The sequence below is a fragment of the Medicago sativa genome, chromosome 4 (genome assembly GCF_051527215.1).
Source record: "Medicago sativa cultivar Bolivia chromosome 4, Bolivia_mono, whole genome shotgun sequence".
NCBI classification, from domain to species: Eukaryota; Viridiplantae; Streptophyta; class Magnoliopsida; order Fabales; family Fabaceae; genus Medicago; species Medicago sativa.
Genome location: NC_140752.1, coordinates 9,437,768 through 9,464,870, shown reverse-complemented (window position 1 = coordinate 9,464,870; position 27,103 = coordinate 9,437,768). Strand labels below are relative to the sequence as shown.

Here is a 27,103-nt window from a genome sequence, read left to right as displayed (position 1 = left end):
TGTATCAAGTTTTCGAAATAAAACAAAAAAACTTAGTTAAAATCCAATTTGAATATCTACACTAAAGTGGTACATTCAGTAGGTTGCATCATAAAGGAGGTTAGTAGGATTGATAATTTGGATGCAAAGAAGTTTGGAGCCTTTTCTAGAACTCAACAAACAAGAGACTTAAGATGAGTTGTGTCATACCCCAATTTTTGACCTAAGGTCCCACATTCATGCGTCGTTTGACCCTGATTAGTCTCTGACTTCTTAGTGGAAAATTCGGCAGAGAGGTATTTTAAAATACCTCATGTTTAGTACCGAGTCGGGCCCTCCTCTTTCTATTTTTATTTTATTTTTATCTTTTAGTCTTTTAATTAATTTCCATCTTTTAATTTTTCTTTTAATTTTAATTTTAATTTTTTAATTTCAATTTTAATTTTAACTTTTATTTTGATTATTTAGTCATTTAGTTTTATTTATTTTATTACTTTCTATTTTAGTTTTCTTTTTTTACGTATTGTCAAAAATATGTCCAAAGTGTCCAAAAACAAAAGTGTCCGAGGTCCAAAATTGTTTGGTTCAACTGTGCCACAATCTCAGGACGTGTTTCAACAGTCAACTTTTTCTTTCCCATTTCACCAAAACGCGTACAACAGCCATTCAACCTCATTCAAGTTCAAGTTCCATCAATTTAATTAAAACCATTTCCATTTCTGAAAATCCAATTTGACCTTAAAAGGGATGGAAAGGAATCAGTAAAAGGAGGGCCAATTTTTTCGATCATAACCTGCAAATTACAGGAAGCCAATTCTCGATCCAATCACCAACAAAAATCAACCAGAGATCAAAACCCCTGCAATCAAGAAACGCAACACGCACATCAGTCAACAAAAACCAACAAGGAACCTGCAGCACAGATCAATCATACCAAAACCCAAACAAAACCAGTTACATACCAAACCACACAACCATCATAAACCTTCATCTCAAATCCAGCCGTACCTAAACATTTGAATCTCACAAAATCCCCACACAATCCATACCAAAAATCAAACACCCCTTTCACACTATCACAAACAGCCGATTGCAAACCCAAAGTCACAGAATCAAACACAAAGGTAGTTTAGATTTAGGATTTTATAGTTTTTTTTGTTTTTTTTGTTTGTTGTTTTAATATAGAAAAAAAATAAAAAAAAAGGAGGAAGAAAAGAAAAAGAAAGAACGAGAAAGAAGAAGAAAGAAGTTGGAGAGAGAAAGAAAGAAATAAAATGAAAGAAATGGGGACGGTGGGTTGTTTATACAACCTTGTGATTCAGTGTGTACGGGTGCATGTCTAACCATGCACCCTCGCCCCTGTTACCCTTCAGATCTTGATCCAACGGCCTGCAATTATGCCTTCTTAGATTCGATCAGGGCCTTTGATCAAATCAAAGGCCCAGTTTATTCCCTTGCTTTCTTTTATTTTTTTTTTGTGTTTATTTTTCTATCATGCATTTTTATTTTCATAAGCATTTTATTTTTCCTTTCTCATGCATTTCTATTAGTGTATTATTCCGCATTTGTATTATTTATTCATGCATATTTATTTTCCGTCATTTATTTTTTTAGTATATGATGTAGAATGTATTTAGGGTCAATGTACAATATAAATGAGAAAAAGGGTGTGTGTGTGTCTTTTTATTTCTTTTACTGCTTTATATATCAAAAAATACAAAATAGATTAGGTTAGGAGATTTTGTGGTGATTCAACGTCACTATAAAATTCTCACGCTTTTATTTTTATCGCTACGTTAGTTTATTTTATGTTCTATTCAATATTCAAAAACAACAAAAACATGCAAATAACCAAAAAATCACAAAAAAAATATTTTCACAATAAACCTTGATTTTCAATCAAGTGATCGTTTTTTTATTTTCTTTCTTAATCAAACTTCAATCGATTTAATCATACCTTGAGTCCATTTTTCTTTTAAATTAAAAAACACAAACCAAATCTTATTTGCCACTTGGCTTTTTATTTTAAAACCTTTTTCAAAAAACTAATAAAAAACATGCAACCAATCAAACGTCAATTTCTACCCCGAACTACGAGGTTTTGATCCCTCACGGGTACGTAGGCAGAGGACACTCGTCCTTCCAAATCAATAAAATGTAGATAATTAGGTCTTTCTTTTTTAATCATTTAAAATTCCTTTTTTTCAAAAAAGCAAGCAAGTTTTAGCACATAATTTAAATAAAACCAAGAGGTTCTCGTAGAGTACTACGAATATTTAGGGTGCTAATACCTTCCCTAAATATAACCAACCCCCGGACCCCCCAATTTAAATAAATTTTTTCAAAGTCGTGAAATAAAAAGTGAGTCAAAAGCTAATCAAATAGCCTTGATCTCCGAAAAATGACGCGACAAGTTGCTTCTTGCTTTTTGCAAAGGCTATGTCATTTGAGTTGTCTCAATATTCTTGTATGTTGAGACATGGTTTCATTCCTACAACATGGCACCTGTTCCCTCTATCATATATGTTTCATTCTTGTACATGTGTGCCTTGTATGTTGATCCTTACCTTAATGTGTGAACTTTCAACAATACCTCAATGGTAAGAAGAAGTCTACCACTACGGTATATGTTTTTAATATGCCAATTATAAGTATTGAAACAAGTCATAGATATACAAACTCTTAGAGGTTTGAGAACATAAATGCAACATATGTTGAAGTGTTTGGGAGACAACAACTATGTTTTCAATTATAGAATAGTTAGTGAGTCAAAAACTGTTCAAGTTTTTTTGTGCATATCCTTTTTTTTGACAGAATTTTTTTTGCATATCATAAATATGTAAAATTGTTTAACATGTTTTCTATTGTATTGTTGATGAAATCCATTTATAAAATCAATCAATGCAAAATATCATTGTTTGAGATTGTTAGGGTGACCTTAATAGAGAAGACATATTCTATTGGTTCTTTAACTTGTGAAAAAGATGATAACTTCACTTGGACTCTACAGGTGTATATTAATATTTTAATCCGTAAAAAAAAGAATATGCCAAATATAATTGTTACATACCACATCGATAAATGTTGCTGGCAAAAGCTTTCCAACATCTAACTTCAAACTAAACTCAGGATAATTGAACTTTTTTCTCTTAAATACTTGGTTTAAAGAAAAAATAAATGCAATTTTAAATTGAGCATAATCAAATATAATTCGTTGTATGAATGAGAAAATGGAAAGTAAGGACATATGTACAAGATGGGAATAATAAAAAGCAACAAAAGGAGTGAAAATAATGAAACATGAGACTCATACAATCGTTGTTGCAAATTATGTGCTCTGTTTTTGACATTGTATGTGGGTATACACGCCAACTCATACTACTATTTTCTTTTAGGGGTGGAAAACAAGTGCCGAACCAACCCAAACCTGATAAAACCGTTGGAAAAATGGAAGTTTGGGTGGGTAGCGGGTCGGTTCCCAGGTTGGGCGGATGGAAGGAATGGTTTCAGATGTATTTAGATGGGCGAGCTCGGATTGAATTTTCATGCCCATTGAAACCTAAATCTGATCGAACCCAACATCTAATATTTAATTAGTATCATTGTTTTCATGCCCATCGAAACCTAAATCCGATCGATCACTTCCAATTTGAAACCTAAAGAAGATGTCTGTCTCAAAGTTGTGTAATTATTCATCTTTGTTATCTTCACCTTGTCTCAATCTCTTGATTTTTTTTATCCTTCTAATTATGTTCATCTTTTGCTGATGTTTTGACAATCATTTGGTAATAGTAGATCGATTTATGTGTTGTATTGTATTATTCACTATTTTGTTAACTAGGGTTTGATTTTTCATCATAGATTATTAACCAAGTTTTGTTTTTTTTACTTTGTACGTTCATATTCTCTTATCTAAAGAAGACAACGAAGCTTGACTTGAAGAAAAAGAGAAGGTATATGCTTATGTTCATTATTTATTATTTATTTTTGGGTTTGTTTTTACTTTATTTCTAATAGATTTTTAACTGTTTGTTTTGTGTGTTCATTGTTTTTAATGTTATATGAAGAAGAGAAACAAACTATATTCCAAAGAAAGAACAAGTGTTTTGAGTATTATTTCATTTTCGGTTTCATTATTTTGTTTAGAGAAACCAGCTTTACTAAAAATTGTCCTTTATTCATTTTGAAGGTTATTGGCTAATTGGTGGTATTTGAGTTTGTAGTGATTAAACTGTTAAAAATGTAAGTTTTTTAAGTAAGTGTGCAACATGAATGTTCCAAATATATATATATTGATGCTTATAAAATCTGTTAACATGGATAATGTGTCATTTAACTGTGCTTTTTTAAAATGACTAATTGTTTCATTATTATTAATGTTTGGATTACATTATGAATGTGTTATGTTATGTTTATGCCTACTTCTTCGATCCTTCTTAATTTTTTGGTAAATTTAAACATGAATTATCAAACAATATATGAATGATCAAACAAGTAGTTATCATTTCTAGAATGTCCCTTTTTTATTTTGAAGAGTGCTTGTACTTTTAAACATGTAATTTCTAACAATCAAAAGATTTAAAACATTATTGTTTGATCATTATCAATATTTTGATTACATTAAGTATGTGGTATGTTATGCTTATACCTACTTCTTTGATCGTTCGTTTTTTAATGTTGAAATAATGCTTGCGAGAATGGTTTTGTGCTCGTGTGTTGTTTGATTTTATTTTTTTTAATGTTAGAAATATTGTACACAGTTGCAACCTCTCTTATGAGATATTATTGTTCAACACTCTCAAACTAGAATAGAAACATAAAGTTGAAGATGAATATATCATAGTGATATAGAGAAAACATAGAATAGTAAAGTGTTATTAATATATGTTGATTATGAGAGTTAATTACATAAATGAGTAGATTGGTATTTATAGAATGACCTCCTAGATTCCAAATCATCAAAAGTTAATTTGGCCTTGAAGGTCGTGGTTGGCCAACAACAAAATATTCTAACTAATACAAGTTAGTTCAATTCCATTGCTTGTAATCTAATGAACTAATCATATTTATTTGTCCCTAATGACAAATAAACACTACGTTGTTAGGAATAAAAATCGAAATCACACACAACCAAACGTCAAAATGATGTATCACGTCTATGGCATCACCCAAAACTCCATGGCATAGTTAAAGTGAGTAGTAATACTAATGAAAATTTTATAATTTTTTATACCACATATTTTTTGACATTGTTCTTATATGCCCTTTATTTTAGTTTCCTGGTGGATGATAAGGAACAATGACAAGTCGACGACTGACATTGACTATTATTGAAAGACTTATAACCATGTTTTGAAATTCGATTAATAGTTTTGTTTTCAATTTGGAAAAGATAAAGACAAATACCTTCCGATGGAGGTAAGCTATTTTGTGAACTATATAATTCACTTGATTTTGCAGTCTTTTGATGACACTTAGATGTGTTGGTCTATAAGACTGCGGGTGCATCTCTTTCACGGTGCTGCATCTCTTTACTTTCATTTTTGAGCATTTCCCGACCGCCAATTGTAGACCCACGTTCATCTTCATAAGCATACGGTATACGAAGAATACCGATATCGATCATGTCTTTGACCATAGATACAATCTTCTTTGCTGTACTCTAAAGAAACATAAAAAGATCTGTGTATTAGACAATCCAGCGTTCCTGCCATCCAAATTTAAAACATCTAGAAAGAAAAAAAAACGCGTACGTACGTTTCTAGCAGGAAATCCATTAGGAAGACCAATTAGCATGGATGAGGCCTGATTATTCTGTGCATGTACACAAATTATTAAATTAAAATTTAGGAACCATTAATTGAAAGAAAATAACTTAAACAAACTAACATAAAAATGACAGAAAAACCACATAATTCAAATACCAAAAAGTTCATTTCTTCAGCGATGGCCTTAGGACACCTTAGTAGCTCATGCCCTTTAACCTTTTGTCAAGCAAAAGGATGTCTGCAAAGTGTCTTGCATCGTTCCTCCATCTTAATTAAACTAAAAAACAAATACGGGTAAATTTAATTATCCTCCGGTGTTGAAATAGATTAGAACCGTAAAAAAATGGATTCTTTTGCATATTAAAAAGAAGAATTTTATTTTAGAGAGAGAAATGAGACAAAACACAAGAGAAATAAATTATAGAAACAAGTTAAACGGACCGGTGAAGTCTAATAAACTACAGGATTATCTAATATTTAATTGTCTAGTAAGGATAATTAATTTTTCTGTTAAGAAATAGAGATAATTTTGGAAAGAGACAGAAATGCTAAGACCATTTAAATGTGGTTTACTATTAACACAATACACATGCATGCAGCCTCTCAAATACAAAATCACTAACATACAAACATCAAAACAAACTTAGCAATATATTAATAGATTCCAAATCGAATTTGGTCCAAAACTGTACCCGTATGTACGTGGCAGTTGCTGCTTAATCAACCGTGGATCATGGAACGCGACCCCGATTTTTTTCGTACCGAAGTCGACAACCATTATTTTTCCTGACCTCAAGGCGTACCTATACAGACTCTTAGAACCTTTTTTTCTCTATCGTACCTGTATGAAAAACGAAGAACAGATAAACAAGAGTTACTAATCTTATTCTACAATTATAAGGGTAACAACTTGCCTTTAAACCACGTGCACTAATGATAAGTGATACATGTGAAGGTTGTTTTAATAGATTACTGCATACTTTCTTTTAGTGAATATAAACTATTAAGGTAAATAATTCTTGAGAAGAATCAAATATATGTTTTCAAATATAATTAAATAAATAAAAACAATAGATGGTACTGCTATAGAGTGCAAAAACCCTTGCATCACAAACCAAAACACACCAACAAATGAGAAAAAACAGCAATAAAACAAGAACACAACGGCTGCACTAACTGCTACAGCAGTGCCGCATCCTGACCACGATATGACATCAAAAACCAAACCAAAACCTATATATATGTTAACAATATAAGAAAGAAGTTTATTCCTCTTGAAAAAAGGGAAGTGGAATATGAACTCCATGGTATTTTTATATTATCTTTAATTTGTATATGTTTGGTACCAAAATATTACATATAGTTTAGTCGACCTGAAAATATCGTTTAATGTCTAATTATTTCAGAAATTGTTTGATGAAGCCATCATTGTTACTTCGATTCTTCTAAAATTCGCAACATATGTAACTTTGGAGGATGCAAATAAATTATACAAAAAACTTGGGAAAACATGTTTATCCCTTGGGATGATATGTATATGTTTTTACTTTATTTCTAATAGATTTTTAATTGTTTGTTTTGTGTGTTTATTGTTTTTAATTTGTTATATGAAGAAGAGAAACAATATACATTCCCAAGAAAGTATAATTGTTTTCATTATTATTCTGTTTTTGGTTTCATTATTATGTTTAGAGAAACAAATTTTTCTAACAATTGTCCTGTTTTACTTTTGAAGGTTATTGCCTTATTGGTGGTATTTAAGTTTGTAGTGATTAAGCTATTAAAAAGATAAGTTTTTTAAGCAAGCTAACAACATGAATGTTTATAATATATGTATGTATATGTATTGATGTTATTGATGCTTATAAAATCTGTTAACATGGATAATGTGTCATTTAACTGTGCTTTTTATAATGACTAATTGTTTGATCATTATTAATTTTTGAATTACATTATGAATGTGTTATGTTATGCTAATGCCTACTTCTTTGATTCTTCCTAATTTTCTGGTAAATTTAAACATGAATGATCAAACAAGTAGTTATAATTTCTTGAACATCCCTTATTTATTTTGATGAGTGTTTGTACTTTTAAACATGTAATTTTTACCAATGAAAAGAGTTAAAACATTATTGTTTGATCATTATCAATGTTTGGATTACATTATACATGTGGTATGTTATGCTTATGTCTACTGCCCTACTTCTTTGATCCTTCTTTTTTTAATGTTGAAATAATGTATGCGATAACGGTTTTGTGTTTGTGTGTTGTTTGATTTTAATTTCTTTTTTAATGTTGAAATATTGTATGTATAAACATTTTATTTGATTTCATTGTGTATTTCCTCTTTGATTTTTAGATATATTTTTTTTTTCTCTTTAATGTTTGTGGATTTTCTTTCTTTTTTCTTTCGTTTTTATTGTTGAAGTAATGTGTGTGTGAACGTTTTATTTGATTTCGCGGTGTGCTTTCATTGTGTTTTCTCTTTGATTTTTAAGGCTTTTTTTTCTTTTCTTTTTTTGCACTCTAATTTTAAGGATTGTTTTTTGTTTATGTTGCAATAATGCATGTCAACGTTTTTTTTTTCTTTTCAATTTGTTTGATTTTTGTGTAATTTAGTATGATGTTTTTTTTAGTGTTTATACATTAAACTTATACAATTATTAAAAACCACATTTGACAATGTGTATATACATTAAACTTATACAATTATTTTAAACATCCATTTAATGATGTGGACAATAACTATACAATAATTAAATTCCTAAAATTAAAGTTTAACACGTAATTTAAGTTTCTTTTTCTTTTTCCTATTAGTCATTTTAGAATAATAATATAAATGTGGTTTTTAAAAGTCTTAAGATGAAAATACGTTTTTAAGTAAGCTAATATGTCGGGTCAAGCTTTTAAAATAGGTCATGCTTCAAATAAAACCTTTGACGTATAATAGACCAATTCATACTTTAGTTTTTTAAACTAATTGTTTAGCTCATCATGGGTATGTTTGTTAAGAAATCAATGTACAAACCATTATTCTTGTGTGTGGACGTTGACTGATTTTGTATATGATACATACAGATTCAAATTGTCATAACCTCATACTCCTCTGGTCACTATTATAAGCAAAATTTCACTTTTTAGATTCATTCAATAAATGATGTATGTAGTCTATATATAGACCACATACATCATTTATTGAATGAACCTAAAAAATCAATTTTTGCTTATAATAGTGACCGGAGGGAGTATGTTATTTGAACTTCATATAAAGTACTCCCTCCGGTCTCAAATGTAAGAAACTTTTCACTTTTTAGGTTCATTCAATAATTGATGTATGTGGTCCATATTATAAACCACATACATCAATTATTGAATGAACCTAAAAAGTGAAAAGTTTCTTACATTTGAGACCGGAGGGAGTATTGCTTTAACAAGACAATTTTTTAATTGAAATTCAAAATTAAATTTCCCAATCTCTGAAAGATTAGATACCTCTTATAGCGGTTCATGGTTGATTTATATGATGTTCTGACAGTGGTTTAAGTTTATAACTTGTGTCATAAGTCTATGAATGTGTGTATTCATGTGACTTGAATAAATTACTTGAATTTGAGTCTGACTGACCAGAGTAAGAGAGTTCTTTCAAAAGTTGTTCCAACTAGTCTTGACTGAGCATTATGATTGGCAAGATAAGTGTCCGACTTCAAGGTGAGGCTGATGACCAACATCCCAACCATCAACCCAAGAGAGCCTTGCGCCAAGGACCAGGGAGCGAAGGCCGTCCATGCCGTGTCACCACTAATTTATTTTTAGTTTGATTTTCAGAAACAATAATCCACCAATATAATGTAAGTTATGCTTTTAATGTTTTATAATAAACACTTATCGGTTCTTTAACCATTAATTGAATATTTTGTGCTCTTGGTTGTTTAAATAAACATTCAACCTGATGTCACGATGGACTGTTCTGTTATGAAAAAACTTGTCGATGAACATCTGAGAGTTAGATCGCCTTCATACGATTGCGGGAGAAAGCTCATAATTGCAGAGGAAATTCCCTTCGAATCTAAGGATTTTGATGTTGTTGTTGTTGGCAATGGAAAAACACAAAGGTTTGCTTTAAAAAATTTGTATATTAATTGATATCAAAATAGCCATATATGTAATGTTCATGTTAATCTATCATACTTAAGCTAATTTGTGTATTCAAAGTTAGTTTTTAACATGGAATTACATAAGCTTTGTATGGGTTTATATTTTCCGCATTCTAAAGTTGAGATTGTTCAGTTTTTAATATTAGTTTTGCATGGTTGTTTTCATTATTTGACATGTTAGTTTGCTTTTTACGACGCGAAGCAGATTCCGTTACACCTTGCTTGCCTTTTAAGTTTCCCAGGATGGTATGATACACTACTCCAAGAGAATAGATTGATTAACGTACAATGTTATTCTCAAAAATCCAATTTGAATATCTACACGAAAGTAATACATTCACGAGGCTACATCATAAAGGATGTTAATAATTTGGATGCAAAGAAGTTTGGAGCCTTTTCTAGAACTCAACAAACAAGAGATTTTAAGATGAGTTGCTTCTTACTTATTGTAAAGGCTATGTCCTTTGATTTGTCTCAATATTATTATATGTTAAGACATGGTTTCATTCTTACAGCATGGCACCAATTCCCTCTATCATACATGGTCCACGTGAAGAACTCGAATCCTCAATAATTTGATTGTTTCTACCACATGGAACCTTAATTGGTCCACAATCCCCGTTCTGTTTTTGTTGATGTTGTTGTTGTTGTTGGCATTGTTATCCATCTGAGTTGTTAACTTCACCAATGTTGCGGTCAAAGTATTGATGGTCGTGGTAAGAGTCGCGGTTATGCCAGCAAACTTTGCATTCGTTATCAGTTGATCATGACTGGTCACGTTAGGAAAAGAACAGGAGAAGCCAGACTCTGATACCAACTGATGCAGTCAGAAGCGGAGGCTAGCAAGCGCTAAACCTAGACTGAAAAGAACAAGTTTGCAAACGATAAACTTGTGAAAATAGGGTTTTGAAATCCACCAAAAATTGAGAAAACTCTTTAAAATATTATTGAATGAATAAAAGTTACTCTTAGGCTACAACTGTTAAGCTTGAATAGGGAAATAACAAACCCTAATGTGCCGAAAATCCAAATAGAAAATAAAAACAAACAAATAATAAAACTGGGCTGAGATAATAAAATACTAAGAAAATAGTTTGGAAACCCTCTCCTACATCATGTTTGGTGGCAACTTCTTATGTTCACGGCATCTTTGGAGGTGGAGCACCATAGACCATTGATATTTTTTTTAATAACAGAGGTTAGAGTTATATGACTACGGTTTGATATAAATGTAAAATAGTATTCAATATTCAATTATTGTGTGTGTGTGTGTGTGTGTATATATATATATATATCACTATGGCCCCTTCCTACTTAATTACCGCCATTTGTTGTTGTACTTGTTAAATCATCTCGATAAATATCAATATGGTGAGTTTCAACTGAATGTATTTGTATGTTTTTCTTATGCTAGAATAGTTAAACGTATATTTTATTTAAAATCCAATGATGTTTGGAAGTTTTTTTCATAACATTGTCAATCACTAATCTCTCTTCACGTTCACTACCAAAAACTTTCCATAACATTGGACTGTCATTTTTCATTGTTTTCACAACTATTTTGTCTATCAATTGTATTCATGTAGGGTTCTTTCTCAATAAGCCTCTCAAATTGCTCAATCGATCGGGTCATAATATTTTATTGGTTTTTTCTTTCCAGTAAACCTCAATGAACATTTCTTTTCTTAAAATGTCACTAATTGAAGGAGTTTATTTAACAATCATCTATGTTAGGATATTGCAAGTGACAACTCCTTTTAAGTGCATGTCCATGTTTGTTACCCGTCATTTTCATTAGATAGTCTTACCTAATTACTACTCTGCTGCTATTTTCAACCATTCCAATTTAATATAAATATTTCAATCTTAACACAATATTGTAAAAAATAACAAGATGATCTCAGTTATAGGACACTAAAAAAGAAACGATCAATGTCATGCTTTGTACCAATATATTCCTACGTGGCATATATCTATGATGGTACATTTCAACAAATACCAAAGTCGATCTTTCAAAAAAAAAAAAAAAACCAAATACCAAAGTCGTTGTGATTCCCTCCAATTCTTGAAATATTTTAACCTTTCTTTTGCTCACCTAAAATAATAATAAAAAAATATTTTAGTTGACCAACCAAACTAACACGTGCACCGCTCGTGAACCTTCTCTTCTATATACCACTCTTGTTTTTCTGTTAAACTCCCATTCACATCTTGTTACATAGCGTGCAAAAGGGTCCATTGTAAATGCAAAATGATAGTATCATCAAGAATTATAACATAGCTTTTCTTTACAATCATTCTATTGATTCTATCTCTAAAAGGAAAAAAGAATTTCTGAATGTAACACATAGTAGTTGAAGGAAAATTCAAATGGAGGAATGCAACAACAATAGAGGAGAACTTCACCTTCAATCTTCATCATCAAGATCAATTCCACAACAACATTCACCTTCATTTCGAAGAAGAGAAAGCAAAGGTAGTAGTAATGCATCGTTTTCTTGGATTGGAAGCAACCGGTTAGTTTTGTTGCTGATTTTGGTTACTCTTTGGGCTTATCTTGGTTTTTTTGTTCAATCTAAGTGGGATCATTATGAGAAAGAACAAGAACTAAAAGGGTTTGATTTTCATCTTAAAAATCATCAAGATTCGGTTGTGAAAAAAAGTTCTTTATTTGTTGATAATGAAAAAGTTGGCACGAATAATCTCGTAGATATTGTATTGGCCAAGAAAAGAGAAAATGGTAATATTAGTTCAAAGAAAAGGAAGAGTAGAAGGTTTTTGAGAAGTAAGGTACATGGTAAGCATAAAAGAAAATTGAAAGTCGAGGGAAATTTCGGTAATATAGAGGAAAAGGAGTTAGAAATTCCTCTTGTTGGTCCATTTGGTTCAATGGAAGACAAAATCTTGAAATTGAGTACTAATGAGAAGGGTTGTGGAAAATGTGACAAGAAAAGTGAATTTGCAAAACTTGTTATGTCAAAGAGTTTTGTGTTGATATTTCATGAACTTTCTATGACTGGAGCACCACTTTCAATGATGGAATTGGCAACTGAATTGATGAGTTGTGGAGCAAATGTTTCAGCTGTTGTTCTTAGCAGGAAAGGTGGTTTGATGCAAGAGCTTCTTAGGAGACAAATTAAGGTGATTGATGATAAAGTGGATCATAGCTTCAAAACTTCAATGAGTGCTGATCTTGTCATTGCTGGATCAGCTGTTTGTGCTTCATGGATTGGTATGAAGAAATTTGTTAATTTCCTTGTTTGTTTTTTTGTGATTTTTTTAGTGTTTGAATGTTTTTCTTTTGTGATTTCCTTGTTTTTTATTTAATTAATTAGTTAATTTGTTGGTAGATGATTTTTAAAATCAAGCCCTAACAACTCACATAGGAAGAATCAATTAACATTTTTCTAGTTTTTAAGCAAGTGGATATGGTAGTTCGTTAGCACTGTTTAATAAAAATTTATAGCTTCAACAGAAAGATTAAAAACTTGAAATAGTACAATTTTTTGGCATATAAGCATGTGCAACAATGTCAAAGGCTTAATTTGATAACATAATTCTAATTCTTAAATTATTAGGACTTTACTTCTTTTCATGTTGAATTTAATTTTGATACACTGTCAGTGTAAAATTCAACCACTTATATGTGTCACTTTAGAAGTAGTTATGATTAACGACAAATGTTTTAGTGATTTAATGATTATGATTGGTTGACTGTGTAAAAAATCTTTACACTGAAATTGAATATGAGTTAAGATTATAAAGATGGTCATGAGTAAGCTTATAAACAGTATGAAAAGCCTTGTGTAAGTGTAAGTAATTTTACACAAAAGTTCTTATTAGAGCAACATTTTCTTGTACTTAACAGAACAATACATTGAATACTTTCCTGCTGCTGCAAATCAAGTTGTTTGGTGGATTATGGAAAACAGAAGAGAGTACTTTGATCGTTCAAAGGACGTTTTGAACAAAGTAAAGATGTTGATTTTTCTTTCCGAATTGCAATCTAAGAAATGGCAAAAATGGTGTGACGAAGAAAGCATAAAGCTTAGAATCCAGCCTGCTCATGTTCCGTTGTCTGTTAATGATGAACTTGCTTTTGCAGCCGGACTTCATTCCTCGAGTGATGCTGAGAAAGTCGATGAGAAGAGGAAGTTGCTGCGCAAATCGGTCCGAAGAGAATTAGGTTTGAATGATAATGATATGCTTGTGATATCTCTAAGTAGCATCAATCCTGGAAAGGGACAGTTATTGTTTCTTGAATCAGCAAACTCAGTAGTAGAAAATGAATCATTTCAAGATGATAACAAAATGCAAAGTTCATCAAAAGTTGAAGATATTTATACTTTGGCTAGAAGACATCATCTTAGAAAATTGTTGCCAATGATGAAGGATAGCAATAGCAAGAGAGTGTTGTCCAATTACAATAATGGAGAAATGAAACAATCTCTGAAAATTCTGATTGGTTCAGTTGGATCTAAGAGTAACAAGGTGGAATATGTTAAAAGTATTCTAAGTTTCTTGTCACAACATTCAAAGTTGTCAAAATCTGTTTTGTGGACTCAATCCACAACACATGTTGCCTCACTTTACTCAGCTGCTGATGTTTATGTCATTAACTCTCAGGTAAATTGGACTGTTTATAAACTATCTTAAATATTTAGCTTCTTCATATGAATGAACTATTAATTTGCAAAATGATGAACAGGGATTCGGAGAAACCTTTGGACGTGTGACAATAGAAGCGATGGCATTTGGTCTTCCGGTAAGCTTCGGTATCTCAATTAGTCATGAAAATTGTAAAGACCGGTTATTTTACTCTCTGAAATATACAAATAGGTAATAATATCCCTAAACGTGGCACTTGACGTGTCGGCTCATGTAGTGTACTAGTACTAGAAGGACTAAATTGAAAGACGTCTTGCATATTTAGCGATGTTTTGGTCTATTCATGAATTTTGAGAACTAAAACGATTGCCCTATTTAAATTTTGGAGTAGGTGCTAGGAACAGATGCTGGGGGAACAAAGGAAATTGTGGAGCATAATGTGAGTGGTCTTCTTCATCCTATTAGACGTAAAGGGAATCATGTCCTTGCTCAAAATCTTCAGTTTTTACTTGAAAACCGATTGGCAAGAGAGCAAATGGGAATGAATGGAAGAAAGAAGGTGCAAAGGATGTATTTGAAGGAGCACATGTATAGTAAATTTGTAGAGGTTCTTGTTAGGTGCATGAAAAGCAAATAAATATATGCTTCTCACTTGTAATTACTCTTTTTGATCAAAAGGGAAAATATTTTTTGAATCACAAAATTCTTTGAATCTCTTTATGTTGAAAATGTTTATAAAAGCATGTGATAGTTCATTGATTCATACACTTCAAAAAAAGGTCAAGGCTAGAAGAAGAAATCTCTCTTCTCTTTCTCTTCTTTTATGTTATGAGTCTTAGGTGCTCAATATTTTTGGGACAACAATTCATGGCTTCAAGTTGCAGTAGGCTCTCCATTCTTTAATTTTATGTTTTTGTTTTTGCAGTAGTAATATATGTAGGTCTTATGTTGCAGTTGCACCTAGTAATTGGGTTGAATCTAGAATTCCAATTTTGATTGGTGATAGACCTATAGTTATACTGATTGCACTCACTTCATATGGATGAGGAATAGGTTAAGGGTGGAGCTGAGCATGGACAGGAAGGGCAACCACTCTTGACATCATTTTTTAGGAAACCAAAATTATATTTTTAGTATTATATAATATATTTCATTTTAACTTGTTTTCATTAATTCAATTGAAAATATATTTTTAGAGAATCGTGATCATGAAGTAATTTTATACAACAAAAAAGTAAGAAATACAACATTTGAATAATTAAAATGTCACAACTTTATGGATTTCTCTAGGACACAATTTTTTAAGATGTAAACAAGGTGCTTATATGAGCAGCACTTTGCTAGCTCACATCGTAGTTTATTCTTAAGCACTACCCTCCACGGCCACGGGAATGAACGAGTGATTCATCCACACAAATTGAGAAATCTGATTGTATATCTAAGTGATTAACTTCTTTCCAATCAACATATTATCATCAATCAAAGTTTTTTTTTTTTTATGGAAACATAATCTATTAGGAAATTGAGGTAGATAAATGAACTTCAATTTCATGCGGTCATTGATTACACGCATTCATGCAGTCATGGGATTCGTGTTTGTCCGATCAAGATTTGACGTCCAGATCTTAAACTCGCTAATTTTATTTTTCAATTTAATCAAAATATGTTTGACATCTAGATTGTCACAAAATAGATAATGCAAGATAAGCTAAGTTAAGTAAAATTTGATCAAAATATGCATGATGACCCTTGTTGATGAAAAAACCCACACGCATAGCTATTGGCCTCGCGTTAAACGACAACATGAACTCTTTTTAAATCCAAATTCCTAGCAACTTGGATACCGATTCTTTTATTTTTATTTTTATAAAGATCTTGGACATATACCAATTTTGAGTGCCCACAACTTAGCTCAGATGGAGTTGCAAGTTCCTAATTCATAGTAGAAAGCATGTATGAGATGACCGTTGAAGTCTCTCACTAAGGAAACGTGAACATTCATTTTATGAATACCGATCAGAGGAGAGGACAGAAATATCAACATGTATATATATTGTTGTTGGTTCGAGGAAAAAACAAATTTAGAAAAATGATGAGAAATAAAGATAACTTGGTGTTCAATATAAGACAACACAACATCGTAAAAAAAAACTCAAAGACGGTGTGAATAATATGGTTAAAAGTATGCATATTTATTCTAGTATCTAGAATACGAAAAATGCTAACAAGTGTTTTAAGACATTGTTTAACCAATTAAAAATAGTTTTTTTTTTGATAACTCGGATCTAAGAATCGACTAATCTGAAGGGACCAATCTCACCGTCTATTTGTGTGGGCTCCATTTAAAGACGGGGCAAATCTCAGTATGGACTTACCCATCGAAATTGACATCAGAGAGAATCGAACTTGAGACATTAAGAGAAGCAAAATCCAAGATCGCAAGCCAATCACTAGGCTAACCCTAAAATGAGTTAAAAATGGTAATTTTTACATAGAAAACCATGCATCATTTTGTAAATTCTTTAAGTTATGTCTTTGAAACACTTGTTAACAAGACCCTTTAAAAAAACATACGACTTGTCTCATCCATTGTTTTGGCTAGTCACCAACTAGTGGAGAGATGGATTTAAGGGAATGATTTTAAGTGGCGAACAAACAAAATCAACTAACATGAAAAAGGAAAAACGTGCAATTGCTAAATGCATTGGGCGTTACCCTAATTGGAAAAAGTGGGAAAAGTAGGAAAGGTTAGTTGCTTCCTTAGGTCAATTGGAACATCAATAATCAATAGTATATATATAAAGTAAGGTTTTTTATGCCACATGTCACTTCCACATTCATTCTCAATATTTTTATTATTTTTTCTATTTTTATTTAACATAAATATCTCAACAAACTTTTGATCTTATGCACTCATTATTTTTTATCTCAACAAACTACACATCAATCAATCAATAGTATATATATAAAGTAAGGTTTTTTATGCCACATGTCACTTCCACATTCATTCTCAATATTTTTATTATTTTTTCTATTTTATTTAACATAAATATCTCAACAAACTTTTGATCTTATGCACTGAGTATTTTTTATCCCAACAAACTACACATCAATCAATCAATCAATCAATAGTATATATCTAAAGTAAGGTTTTTTATGCCACATGTCACTTCCACATTCATTCTCAATATTTTTATTATTTTTTCTATTTTATTTAACATAAATATCTCAACAAACTTTTGATCTTATGCACTCAGTATTTTTTATCTCAACAAATTACACATCAATCAATCAATCAATCAATCAATAGTATATATATAAAGTAAGGTTTTTTATGCCACATGTCACTTCCACATTCATTCTCAATATTTTTATTATTTTTTCTATTTTTAAAAACCAATATTTTATTTAACAAAAATCGGTTTTTCGGGCTACTTGATCGGATTGCTCCGAAACATCACCAGAAAATCAGAAAAAATTCAAGGACCATGACTCCCGTAGAAGGGACTTCTTACGGGACTCCGCCCCTCAAAATCCATAATTCCATCGTTTAGACCCATTTTTAATTTTTTTAATTTTTCATATTCTGAGAAAAATCTGAAAAAATTTGCATTAGTTTTATTTGATTTTTAGAATTTTTTGGTGCTATTTTTATGATTTTATTTGACAGATTTTTAGCATTTTTTACTTAGTTTTTTTGTTGCTTTTAAAAACAAAACTCAAAACTGCTGAAATGTGAGAGAGTCTGATGGCTGATTATACATAAGAATTGTCCGGATTATAAAATCCAAAATAGTAAACATGAATCCTAATTTTAAAATCCGGAATGCACAAGGGCATTTTTAAAAATTTTACAGGGCGCGGGAGAAGGCAATAGGGTGGGAAAGTAATAGTCCATGTTTAAAGGACCCAAAACTATTACCACTTGGACTAATTCATTATTGATTTTGTTACACTTTTTATTCTTGCATTGGACATTCATCTCATCATTTATATTTATTTTTAATTTTTTTTGAAATATTTATATTTATTTTTATGATATTATTATAATTGTAAATTTAAATAAATTCAATCTAATATACTGACACGTGTATTCGTGCACACAAACTTATAAAACTTATTTAATATCTAACCCGGGTAACGCCGGGTCTCTAAACTAGTAGTATATATATAAAGTAAGGTTTTTTATGCCACATGTCACTTCCACATTCATTCTCAATATTTTTATTATTTTTTCTATTTTATTTAACATAAATATCTCAACAAACTTTTGATCTTATGCACTCAGTATTTTTTATCTCAACAAACTATACATCAATCAATCAATCAATAGTATATATATAAAGTAAGGTTTTTTATGCCACATGTCACTTCCACATTCATTCTCAATATTTTTATTATTTTTTCTATTTTTAAAAACCAATATTTTATTTAACAAAAATCGGGTTTTCGGGTTACTTGATCGGATTGCACCGAAACATACCCAGAAAATCAGAAAAAATTCAAGGACCATGACTCCCCTAGAAGGGACTTCTTACGGGACTCCGCCCCTCAAAATCCAAAATTCCATCGTTTAGACCCATTTTTCATTTTTATTAATTTTTCATATTCTCAGAAAAATCCGAAAAAATTTCCATTAGTTTTATTTGATTTTTAGAATTTTTTTGGTACTATTTTTATATTTTTATGATTTTATTTGACAGGTTTTTAGCATTTTTTACTTAGTTTTTTTGTTGTTTTTAAAAGGAAACTCAAAACGGTTGAAATGTGAGAGAGTCTAATGGCTGATTATACATAAGAATTGTCCGAATTATAAAATCCAAAATAGTAAACATGAATCCGAATTTTAAAATCCGGAATGCACAAGGGCATTTTTAGAAATTTTACAGGGCGCTGGAGAAGGCAATAGGGTGGAAAAGTAATAGTCCATGTTTAAAGGACCCAAAACTATTACCACTTGGACTAATTCATTATTGATTTTGTTACACTTTTTATTCTTGCATTGGACATTCATCTCATCATTTATATTTATTTTTAATTTTTTTTGAAATATTTATATTTATTTTTATGATATTATTATAATTGTAAATTTAAATAAATTCATATAATATACTGACACGTGTATTCGTGCAGACAAACTTATAAAACTTATTTAATATCTAACCCGGGCAACGCCGGGTCTCTAAACTAGTATATATATAAAGTAAGGTTTTTTATGTCACGTGTCACTTTCATATTCATTCTCAATATTTTTATTATTTTTCTATTTTTAAAAACCAATATTTTATTTAACATAAATATCTCAACAAACTTTTGATCTTATGCACTCAGTATTTTCATTAAATTTTTATTGAATTTCTAATATTTTATGTAGCAGAAATATCTCAACAAACTACACATCAATCAATCAATCAATCAATAGTATCAATCAATCAATAGTGTATATATAAAGTAAGGTTTTTTATGCCACGTGTCACTTCCACATTCATTCTCAATATTTTTATTATTTTTTCTATTTTTAAAAACCAATATTTTATTGGGTTAATTTAGTAAATGGTCCCTGAAAATATTCAGAATTTTGTTTTTAGTCCCTATAAAATAAAATCACACTTTTTAGTCCTTATAAAATTTTCCATCAGCATATTTAGTCCCTATAAAATTTTTCCATTAGAATTTTTAGTCCCTATAAAAAATTTCCATCAACATTTTTGGTCCCTAAAATGCTTATGGAAAATGTCACAAGGACTAAAAAGTGTGATTTTATTTTATATAGGGACTAAAAACAAAACTGTGAATATTTACACGGATTAAAAACTTAATTAACCCTATTTTATTTAACATAAATAACTGAACAACATTTTAATCTTATCCACTCAATATTTTCTTTAAATTTTTATTGAATTTCTAAAATTTTATGTAGCAGAAATATCTCTACAAACTACACATAATACTTTCAACAAAGTTTACATATACGATCTTATTTTATGATTAAAAGACTCCAATTTGTATATTTATTTTAGGAAAAGAAGCTTCAATTAGTTATTACTAATCTTTTAGCACTATATCATTCAATTAGTTTTTATGTTTAAGGAAAAAAATGTTCGATTAGTTTTTTTTTTTGAAGGGAAGGGGAAAATAAATAAATAAATTTGATTTTAGCAGCATATTTTAATGCAAATGTTAACTATAAATAAATAAATTTTCGTTAATCACATATTTACATATTTTGAGCACAAGTAGAATCCCCAAACCTTCTTTTCATCTAACATTTTTCCTTCTTCGGGTTTGCCAAACACCAATTTTATTATTTCTCAAACATATACTTTGATATATATATATATATATATATATATATATATATATATATATATATATATATATTTCAACCACTTTCTTCCCTTTCAATCGATTTTTCTCTCTCATACGCATGGGGCACGAAACAAACCCATGACCACATGTTTAAAGGGACCCAAAACTCTTACCACTTGGACTAATTCATTATTGATTTTGTTACACTTTTTATTCTTGCATTGGACATTCATCTCATCATTTATATTTATGATATTATCATAATTATAAATTTCAATAAATTCAATCTAATATACTGACATGTGTATTCGTGCACACAAACTTATAAAACTTATTTAATATCTAACCCGGGCAACGCCGGGTCTCTAAACTAGTATCAAGAGAAGGAAGAACCAACCGACTTTCCAAATTCAGAATCTTAGGAGTAATAATCAAAGTCAAACTAATTTAACTAAATGTAAAACAAGATTTTTGTTTACAACTACGTGAAGGACTCATTCTATTTGAATTAGAATAACATGAGTGTCAAATAGTTACTCTGACATCCAATGAAATACCACCTTTATTTATTGTTGATATTACAACTTTTAATATAATTTTCTTCAATCGAATAAGTTAAATTGTAAGCTAGTAGTTGACAACATAATTGATAGGTTCAATAATCAGTTAAAATTTGGTACTATTATGTCTTGATGTAGATCACTAGTGTGTCATTTTCTAAACTTTAAGATAAATTATGTCATCAGACAAGCAAATTGTGTTGTCCACAATGATGTCAAAGTTGTATGTTTGTCATCAAATCTTTGATTTGATTCCATCTTTTATTTCTTCTACTGTGATGAATGGAATAATATTAGTTTTTTTGGTAAAAAAAAAACTAACTATTAATAACTATTAACAAACCTATCTCTAATGATTGTACAATTAACATCAAATTACTCTTACAAAAATGAGGTGTCATGCTAAAAGTGTGGGTTTTTATTTTATGTCGATGTAAAATTGTTTTACACCGTAATTTAGGTCCTTATTACATTGATAAAAGACGATTTTAAGAAAAAGGAGGCAGAAAAAGAGACTTGTACTTGTTCAAAATACATTTAAATCTTTCTTTTTTAGGAGTTATAAATTTAAATCTTAGTTTACTCTTTTGTTAAAAAAAAAAAAAAAACAAGTTAACTGCTACATATTTTCTCAAAGTAGAGCGAAATTATTTGAGAAATGATATCATGTTAAAAAAAAACATTAATTTACTAAGCGAGATTATTTGAGAAATGATATCATAATTGAATTCATGCTACTTAAATATATGTGGTATATTGAAGTTCACAAACTTCATAATTATGGTATAATAAAATTTAGAATTTGAGTAGGCATGGCAATGGGGCGGGGTGGGGACGGGTTTTACCTTCCCCGTCCCCATACCCGATTCTTAAATACTTACCCGTTACCCTACCCATACCCAACGGGGATGAGAAATTGAATCTCATCCCCGTCCCTGACGGGTTCGGGTATCCCCGCTCCATCCCCGTCCCCGCATTGAATAATTTTTTTAATAAAAAATAGAAGTTTTTTTGCATCCCCAATAGCAACGTTGTAATACATTATCTAACAATACACTCACTTTAACATTTGTTAGACGAAATAATTTAGTTGATCCTTTAAATATCAATGATATTTTTAATTAACATGACAATTATCAAACAAAATAACATGACATATCAACATAAACTAATTTTTTACATTTAGGACGGGTTTGGGTATGGGTTTGGGGTGGGTACCTATATACCCGTTACCCGTCCCATACCCGTGTTTTGAAATCGGGGAAAACCCATACCCATACCCAAACCCAGTCAAAACGGGGAAAACCCGTCAAATTGGGTTTGGTTCGGGCGGGTAACCACGGGTATGGGTTTTGTTGCCATGCCTAAATTTGAGAGAAGAATTGCTCTTATCATTGGACCACATATGAAAATGATCAGGCAAAAATCCTTTACAAAATACAAAGGATAACTTAAAGTAATAGCTAACTAGACTTCTAATTACAAATTTATAACTAACTTGCTGATATGGCAATCAAGCCTAACTAATTGAAATGACCAATTAATAACTAATTGTGTACTAAATCATAAACCATTTGGATGGATGACCCAAATGGTTAAATTTTCTACTCACGCTTCATGTGACTTTAATTAGTAGACTGTATGCAAATTTATCATGAATTCTCGTAAGAATTGATGGTTATATCTGACTTTATACAGAGTGTGTGTCCCTCCTTATCTTCATTGTTTTAAGATAAAAGTTACCGGTCAAACAAAATTATGTAACAGAGTTAACATAACACTTGGGTTGCCTGATAAAAAATATGATAAAAAATATGTTTAAGTTATTTAATTGTAATACGTTGTTTTTTAAGTTTTTTTTTTGTATCACTTACAACTTTTAAGTTATTTAATTGTGATAAGTTGGTTTTTAATGTTTTTTATCACTTAAGTCATTTAAATTATTTAATTGTAACAATTTGAGGAATTTCATATCATAGAAATGTAAGTTATTTTCTGTATAATTGTGAATGACAAAAATTTATGTTTTTGTCATGTCTCTTATCTTCAATTTGTATTGTCCTAGAAACAGTTTTACAAAACAAACATTGTATAACTAATTTGTCACATCGTGTCCATTTTTTAGCAAATCCAATGCACACAAAAGGACTGTCACAATTAAATAGCATAAATGACGTAAGTGGTAAAAAAAAAAACTTACAAACCAACTTGTTATAATTAAACTTACCTCTTGTGTAATTTAACTAAATAAATAACATTTAAATTGCTTGATGGTATTGGCTTGGATTCTTGAGTGTGATCCTCTTAAAATTCTAAATTCAATTTCCGCTTGTGTCAATTTAATTAGATTAATCCATCCATGCAAAGTTTTGTTTAGACTTTAATGAAACTCTTGCAAATAAACCGTTAGATTTGGACCTTGAATTAATCAATCATTAGAACCGTACCGAGTTTTCGAAATAAAACAAAAACTTAGTTAAAAAAGATGATACACGTGACATAATTAATCAATATAATCGATAAGCTTCGAGAATGTATCAATAGTACCTCACCTCAACACGTTAGCAAGGATTGCGTTACGTCTAATAGAAGAGTCGGCATAAGCTATGATACCAATAGTAGTAGTATTTTAAATGACAAACGTAACATAGTGTACAATTTCAATCATGTACAACAAAACTTATACAAAGTTTATGTTAATTTACAAAGCAAGAGTACGTATTTCACCTATATTTTATATCAAGTTTCCTTTTTCTTTTCAAGAAAATAAAAGGTCAAAAGCCCATAACTAATTAATAACTAAAACCGTTACCATACCATTCCAAAAAAGGTACAAAATGTAGGAGTTCAACCAACAACTTGAAAGCAATGTTTAAAATTGAAGTGGATATCGAATTGGAGAAATCTTCAAACCGTTGGCTCAAGTGTTTTAAACTACTCGAACATACACAAAACTGTGATCAAACCATTCAAGTATTGTTGGTCCGATTGCTTTAACCATTCGAACTTATACAAAACTACGATCAAACCATTCAAATAACTAACCGGTAGACAATGTCAACTCTCGATTTAACTAAATGAACGGTCTGATTCGATTTTTAAAACATTGCTCGAAAGTTCTTTATGCTTATGTGCTTGATCATCCAATCCATCAACCATAGAGTTTTAGCCTATGGAAAAAAAAAACATAGCTCCACTTGAACTCCCACTAGCTACTTCAAAATATCATATTGATAGTTGAAAATTCAAAAGTAAAAAAGGAGAAAAATCAAAACCCCTAAATTTCTAAAACACAACCAGTTTGGACGTGTCCCTTAAACCCATCTGGACAATCCAATTTTCTCCAATTATTAATATTCACATCAAAAACATAACCCACATGCACTTCACCATACCCACTTGATCCAATCACTACCACAACTCCATCAAACGCTCCAACATACGCCACGTTGCATATCTCATCTGGAATCCTACCCATCTTCTGCCACGTGTGACCCCTCATCATAACCAATTCACCATTGCAACACATATAAATACTCTCTTGCTCATCACCACCGTCCACCAAAGTCATAGGACACGTGGCACAATCCAAATACTCCTCCTCCACTTGACCCCACTTCCACGTCACGAAATCAAACGCCTCTGCACTCTTCTCGAACCTCCCTTGATTCTCCGTCGTGTAACCACCAACAACAATAAACTTCCCGCCACGGAACACCGCCTTACACTCGTCCCGCTCGGACGACATCTCGGGCAACTCTACCCACTCATCTGCCGCAATATCATATGCCAAAGCGGACCTCAACGCGTTTTTCTCGTCATCATGACCGCCGGCCACGAAAATGTGGCCAGCCTCATCTGACGAGCAAGCAAAAAACGTACGAGGTCCACCTGGCATTTGGGTCCCACAACGCCACTTGGCCGACAAAAAATTATAAACAAACACAGAATTCGATGCTTTCCATGTTTCCGGATCCAAACCACCCAACACAACAAGATCATAACCAACACATGCTACCTGACACATCACCGGTAAACCGGAACTATAACCGGGTGGTGCCGGTAACTCACTCCAAAAACCCGTTTCCGGTTCAAACACACTCAACCGGTAAACCGGGTTTACAAGTCTTTTTGTTGAACCGGTTTCAGTTTTATTTGGCTCAATTCGTGCTTGAACCATCACAAGAACTTTTTGACTGTTACCGGTTCTCCGCCGTTGACGGTGGTACTCCGCCGTATGTATCTCCGTCTTCCACCCTTTACAAACTGAAGCCACCGTTGGAAACTGTTGGTATGAAACCCGAATTAAACAGTCTCGGGCCACATCTTCAGGTAAACCAGAAATAAGCTCCATATTCATAATATCAAAAACTTTAGAATTGAAATTTGAGAGTGAAAATGAAGATTAAAAGAGGATTTAGCAACAACCCATTAACTAGAATTGAAGAAAGAAGAGATTTTTAGATGAAAGATTGAAACTTGAATGAAGGAAATGAAAGGGATGTTTATGGTATTTGAGTGTGTTTTTTTTTTTTTTTTTGATATTTTTGAGGTAAGAAGTGTGTTAAGATGTTATGGAGGGAGAGGGGTTTGAGGAATGAATGAGATTTATAGAGAGGAGAGGATAAGAAAAAAGAGGGGTGCACATGGGTTAGGGTGTGATTACAATGTGGGGCAAGTTGTGTTTGTGAGTGTAAAAGTGATAAGTATAATAAGTGCTTCTAGAAGGGTTTTTGATTGAGAAGCTGGACATGTTGAAAAGGACAAATAAGCTTTAATAATTATTGAAAGGCAGCAACGACTTTTACTATTATGTGCTCTGTTTGCTTAACAATGAATTGAGTGATTGATGATACCAATTTTTGTTTATAAACGAGTTTTTCGATGTTTTCAAAATTAAAATTGTTTAAAGTCGACAAGTAGCCCAATATTGAATGGTACCCATTTTTTTTTAGGGTTAATTATGTTTTTGGTCCCTACAAAATTGTTACCTTGTAAGTTTAGTCCTTACTTAATTTTAATAGCATTTTTAATTCCTACAAAAAATTTCTGCACTCAATATTAGTCCTTACTCAATCCAAATTTGTTTAATTTATGCTTAAACTCTTAAGTTTTTCAACAATTTTTTACAGGCGTGTTAAGAACGTTATTAAAAGGTCCTCCGAAAAAAATATCGCAAAAATTTGATTTCTACCTCCATATTTTTGTTACTTATATCTTAAACTTTTGTCGTTTTAAAAAATTCATATTTAATTTATTTCATGTTAAAAAATTATAGATTTTAGTAAATGAACCTTTCATAGTGTTCTAAACTAGTATAAAAAGAATCGTTAAAAAATTTAAGAGTTTAAGGATAATTAAACAAAATTTATTTTAGCAGGGACTAAAATTATAAGTAAATTTTTTTTGTAGGGATTAAAAAAGCTATTAAAATTAAGTAAGGACTAAACTTAGAAGGTCGCAATTTTATAGGGACCAAAAACATATTTAACCCTTTTTTTTACAATAAAAAAATTAATTTTTTATGAGAGAAAGTTTGAGTGATTTGAACTAACATATACTAACTCAAGAGAGTTTAAATTATATAGAATGAGTCTCTTCTAACTTAACCAAGATTTTGAGTTTAAATCCAAATTTAAGTATGCATCAACGACTCTTAGAAAAAGTTAGGGAAAATTTGCAGTTGCACATAGAGTATACCTTTTTTTTTTAAGCCAAATAGAAA

The 27,103-nt window shown here is 30.9% G+C and overlaps 2 protein-coding genes and 1 long non-coding RNA gene across 3 annotated transcripts; 1 reads left to right on the top strand and 2 right to left on the bottom strand.

Annotated features, from left to right (window-relative positions):
• Window positions 1-377: 377 nt before the first annotated feature.
• LOC146926107 (uncharacterized) lies at window positions 378-2,178 on the bottom strand. Its single transcript, XR_015034030.1, has 2 exons — window positions 942-2,178; window positions 378-838 (listed from the first exon to the last, which is right to left on the bottom strand). It is a non-coding gene; the product is annotated as an uncharacterized LOC146926107 (long non-coding RNA).
• A 9,924-nt stretch (window positions 2,179-12,102) lies between these two features.
• Window positions 12,103-15,512, top strand: LOC146926106 (uncharacterized). The gene is made up of 4 exons (XM_085758498.1): window positions 12,103-13,133; window positions 13,770-14,527; window positions 14,610-14,666; window positions 14,901-15,512. Exons 1-4 carry the CDS (start codon window positions 12,272-12,274, stop codon window positions 15,144-15,146), a joined length of 1,923 nt encoding a protein of 640 aa, XP_085614624.1. The 5' UTR covers window positions 12,103-12,271; the 3' UTR covers window positions 15,147-15,512.
• An 8,658-nt stretch (window positions 15,513-24,170) lies between these two features.
• Window positions 24,171-25,954, bottom strand: LOC146926105 (Galactose oxidase/kelch repeat superfamily protein). The gene has a single exon (XM_085758497.1). It carries the CDS (start codon window positions 25,736-25,738, stop codon window positions 24,656-24,658), a length of 1,083 nt encoding a protein of 360 aa, XP_085614623.1. The 5' UTR covers window positions 25,739-25,954; the 3' UTR covers window positions 24,171-24,655.
• Window positions 25,955-27,103: the final 1,149 nt, after the last annotated feature.

Coding starts and splice junctions, on each gene's coding strand:
- LOC146926106 (XM_085758498.1), top strand. CDS start 12,272: ATGGAGGAATGCAACAACAATAGAGGAGAACTTCACCTTCAATCTTCA. Junction 13,134..13,769: donor TGTTTGTGCTTCATGGATTG/GTATGAAGAAAT, acceptor TGTACTTAACAG/AACAATACATTGAATACTTT. Junction 14,528..14,609: donor TTTATGTCATTAACTCTCAG/GTAAATTGGACT, acceptor AATGATGAACAG/GGATTCGGAGAAACCTTTGG.
- LOC146926105 (XM_085758497.1), bottom strand. CDS start 25,738: ATGAATATGGAGCTTATTTCTGGTTTACCTGAAGATGTGGCCCGAGAC.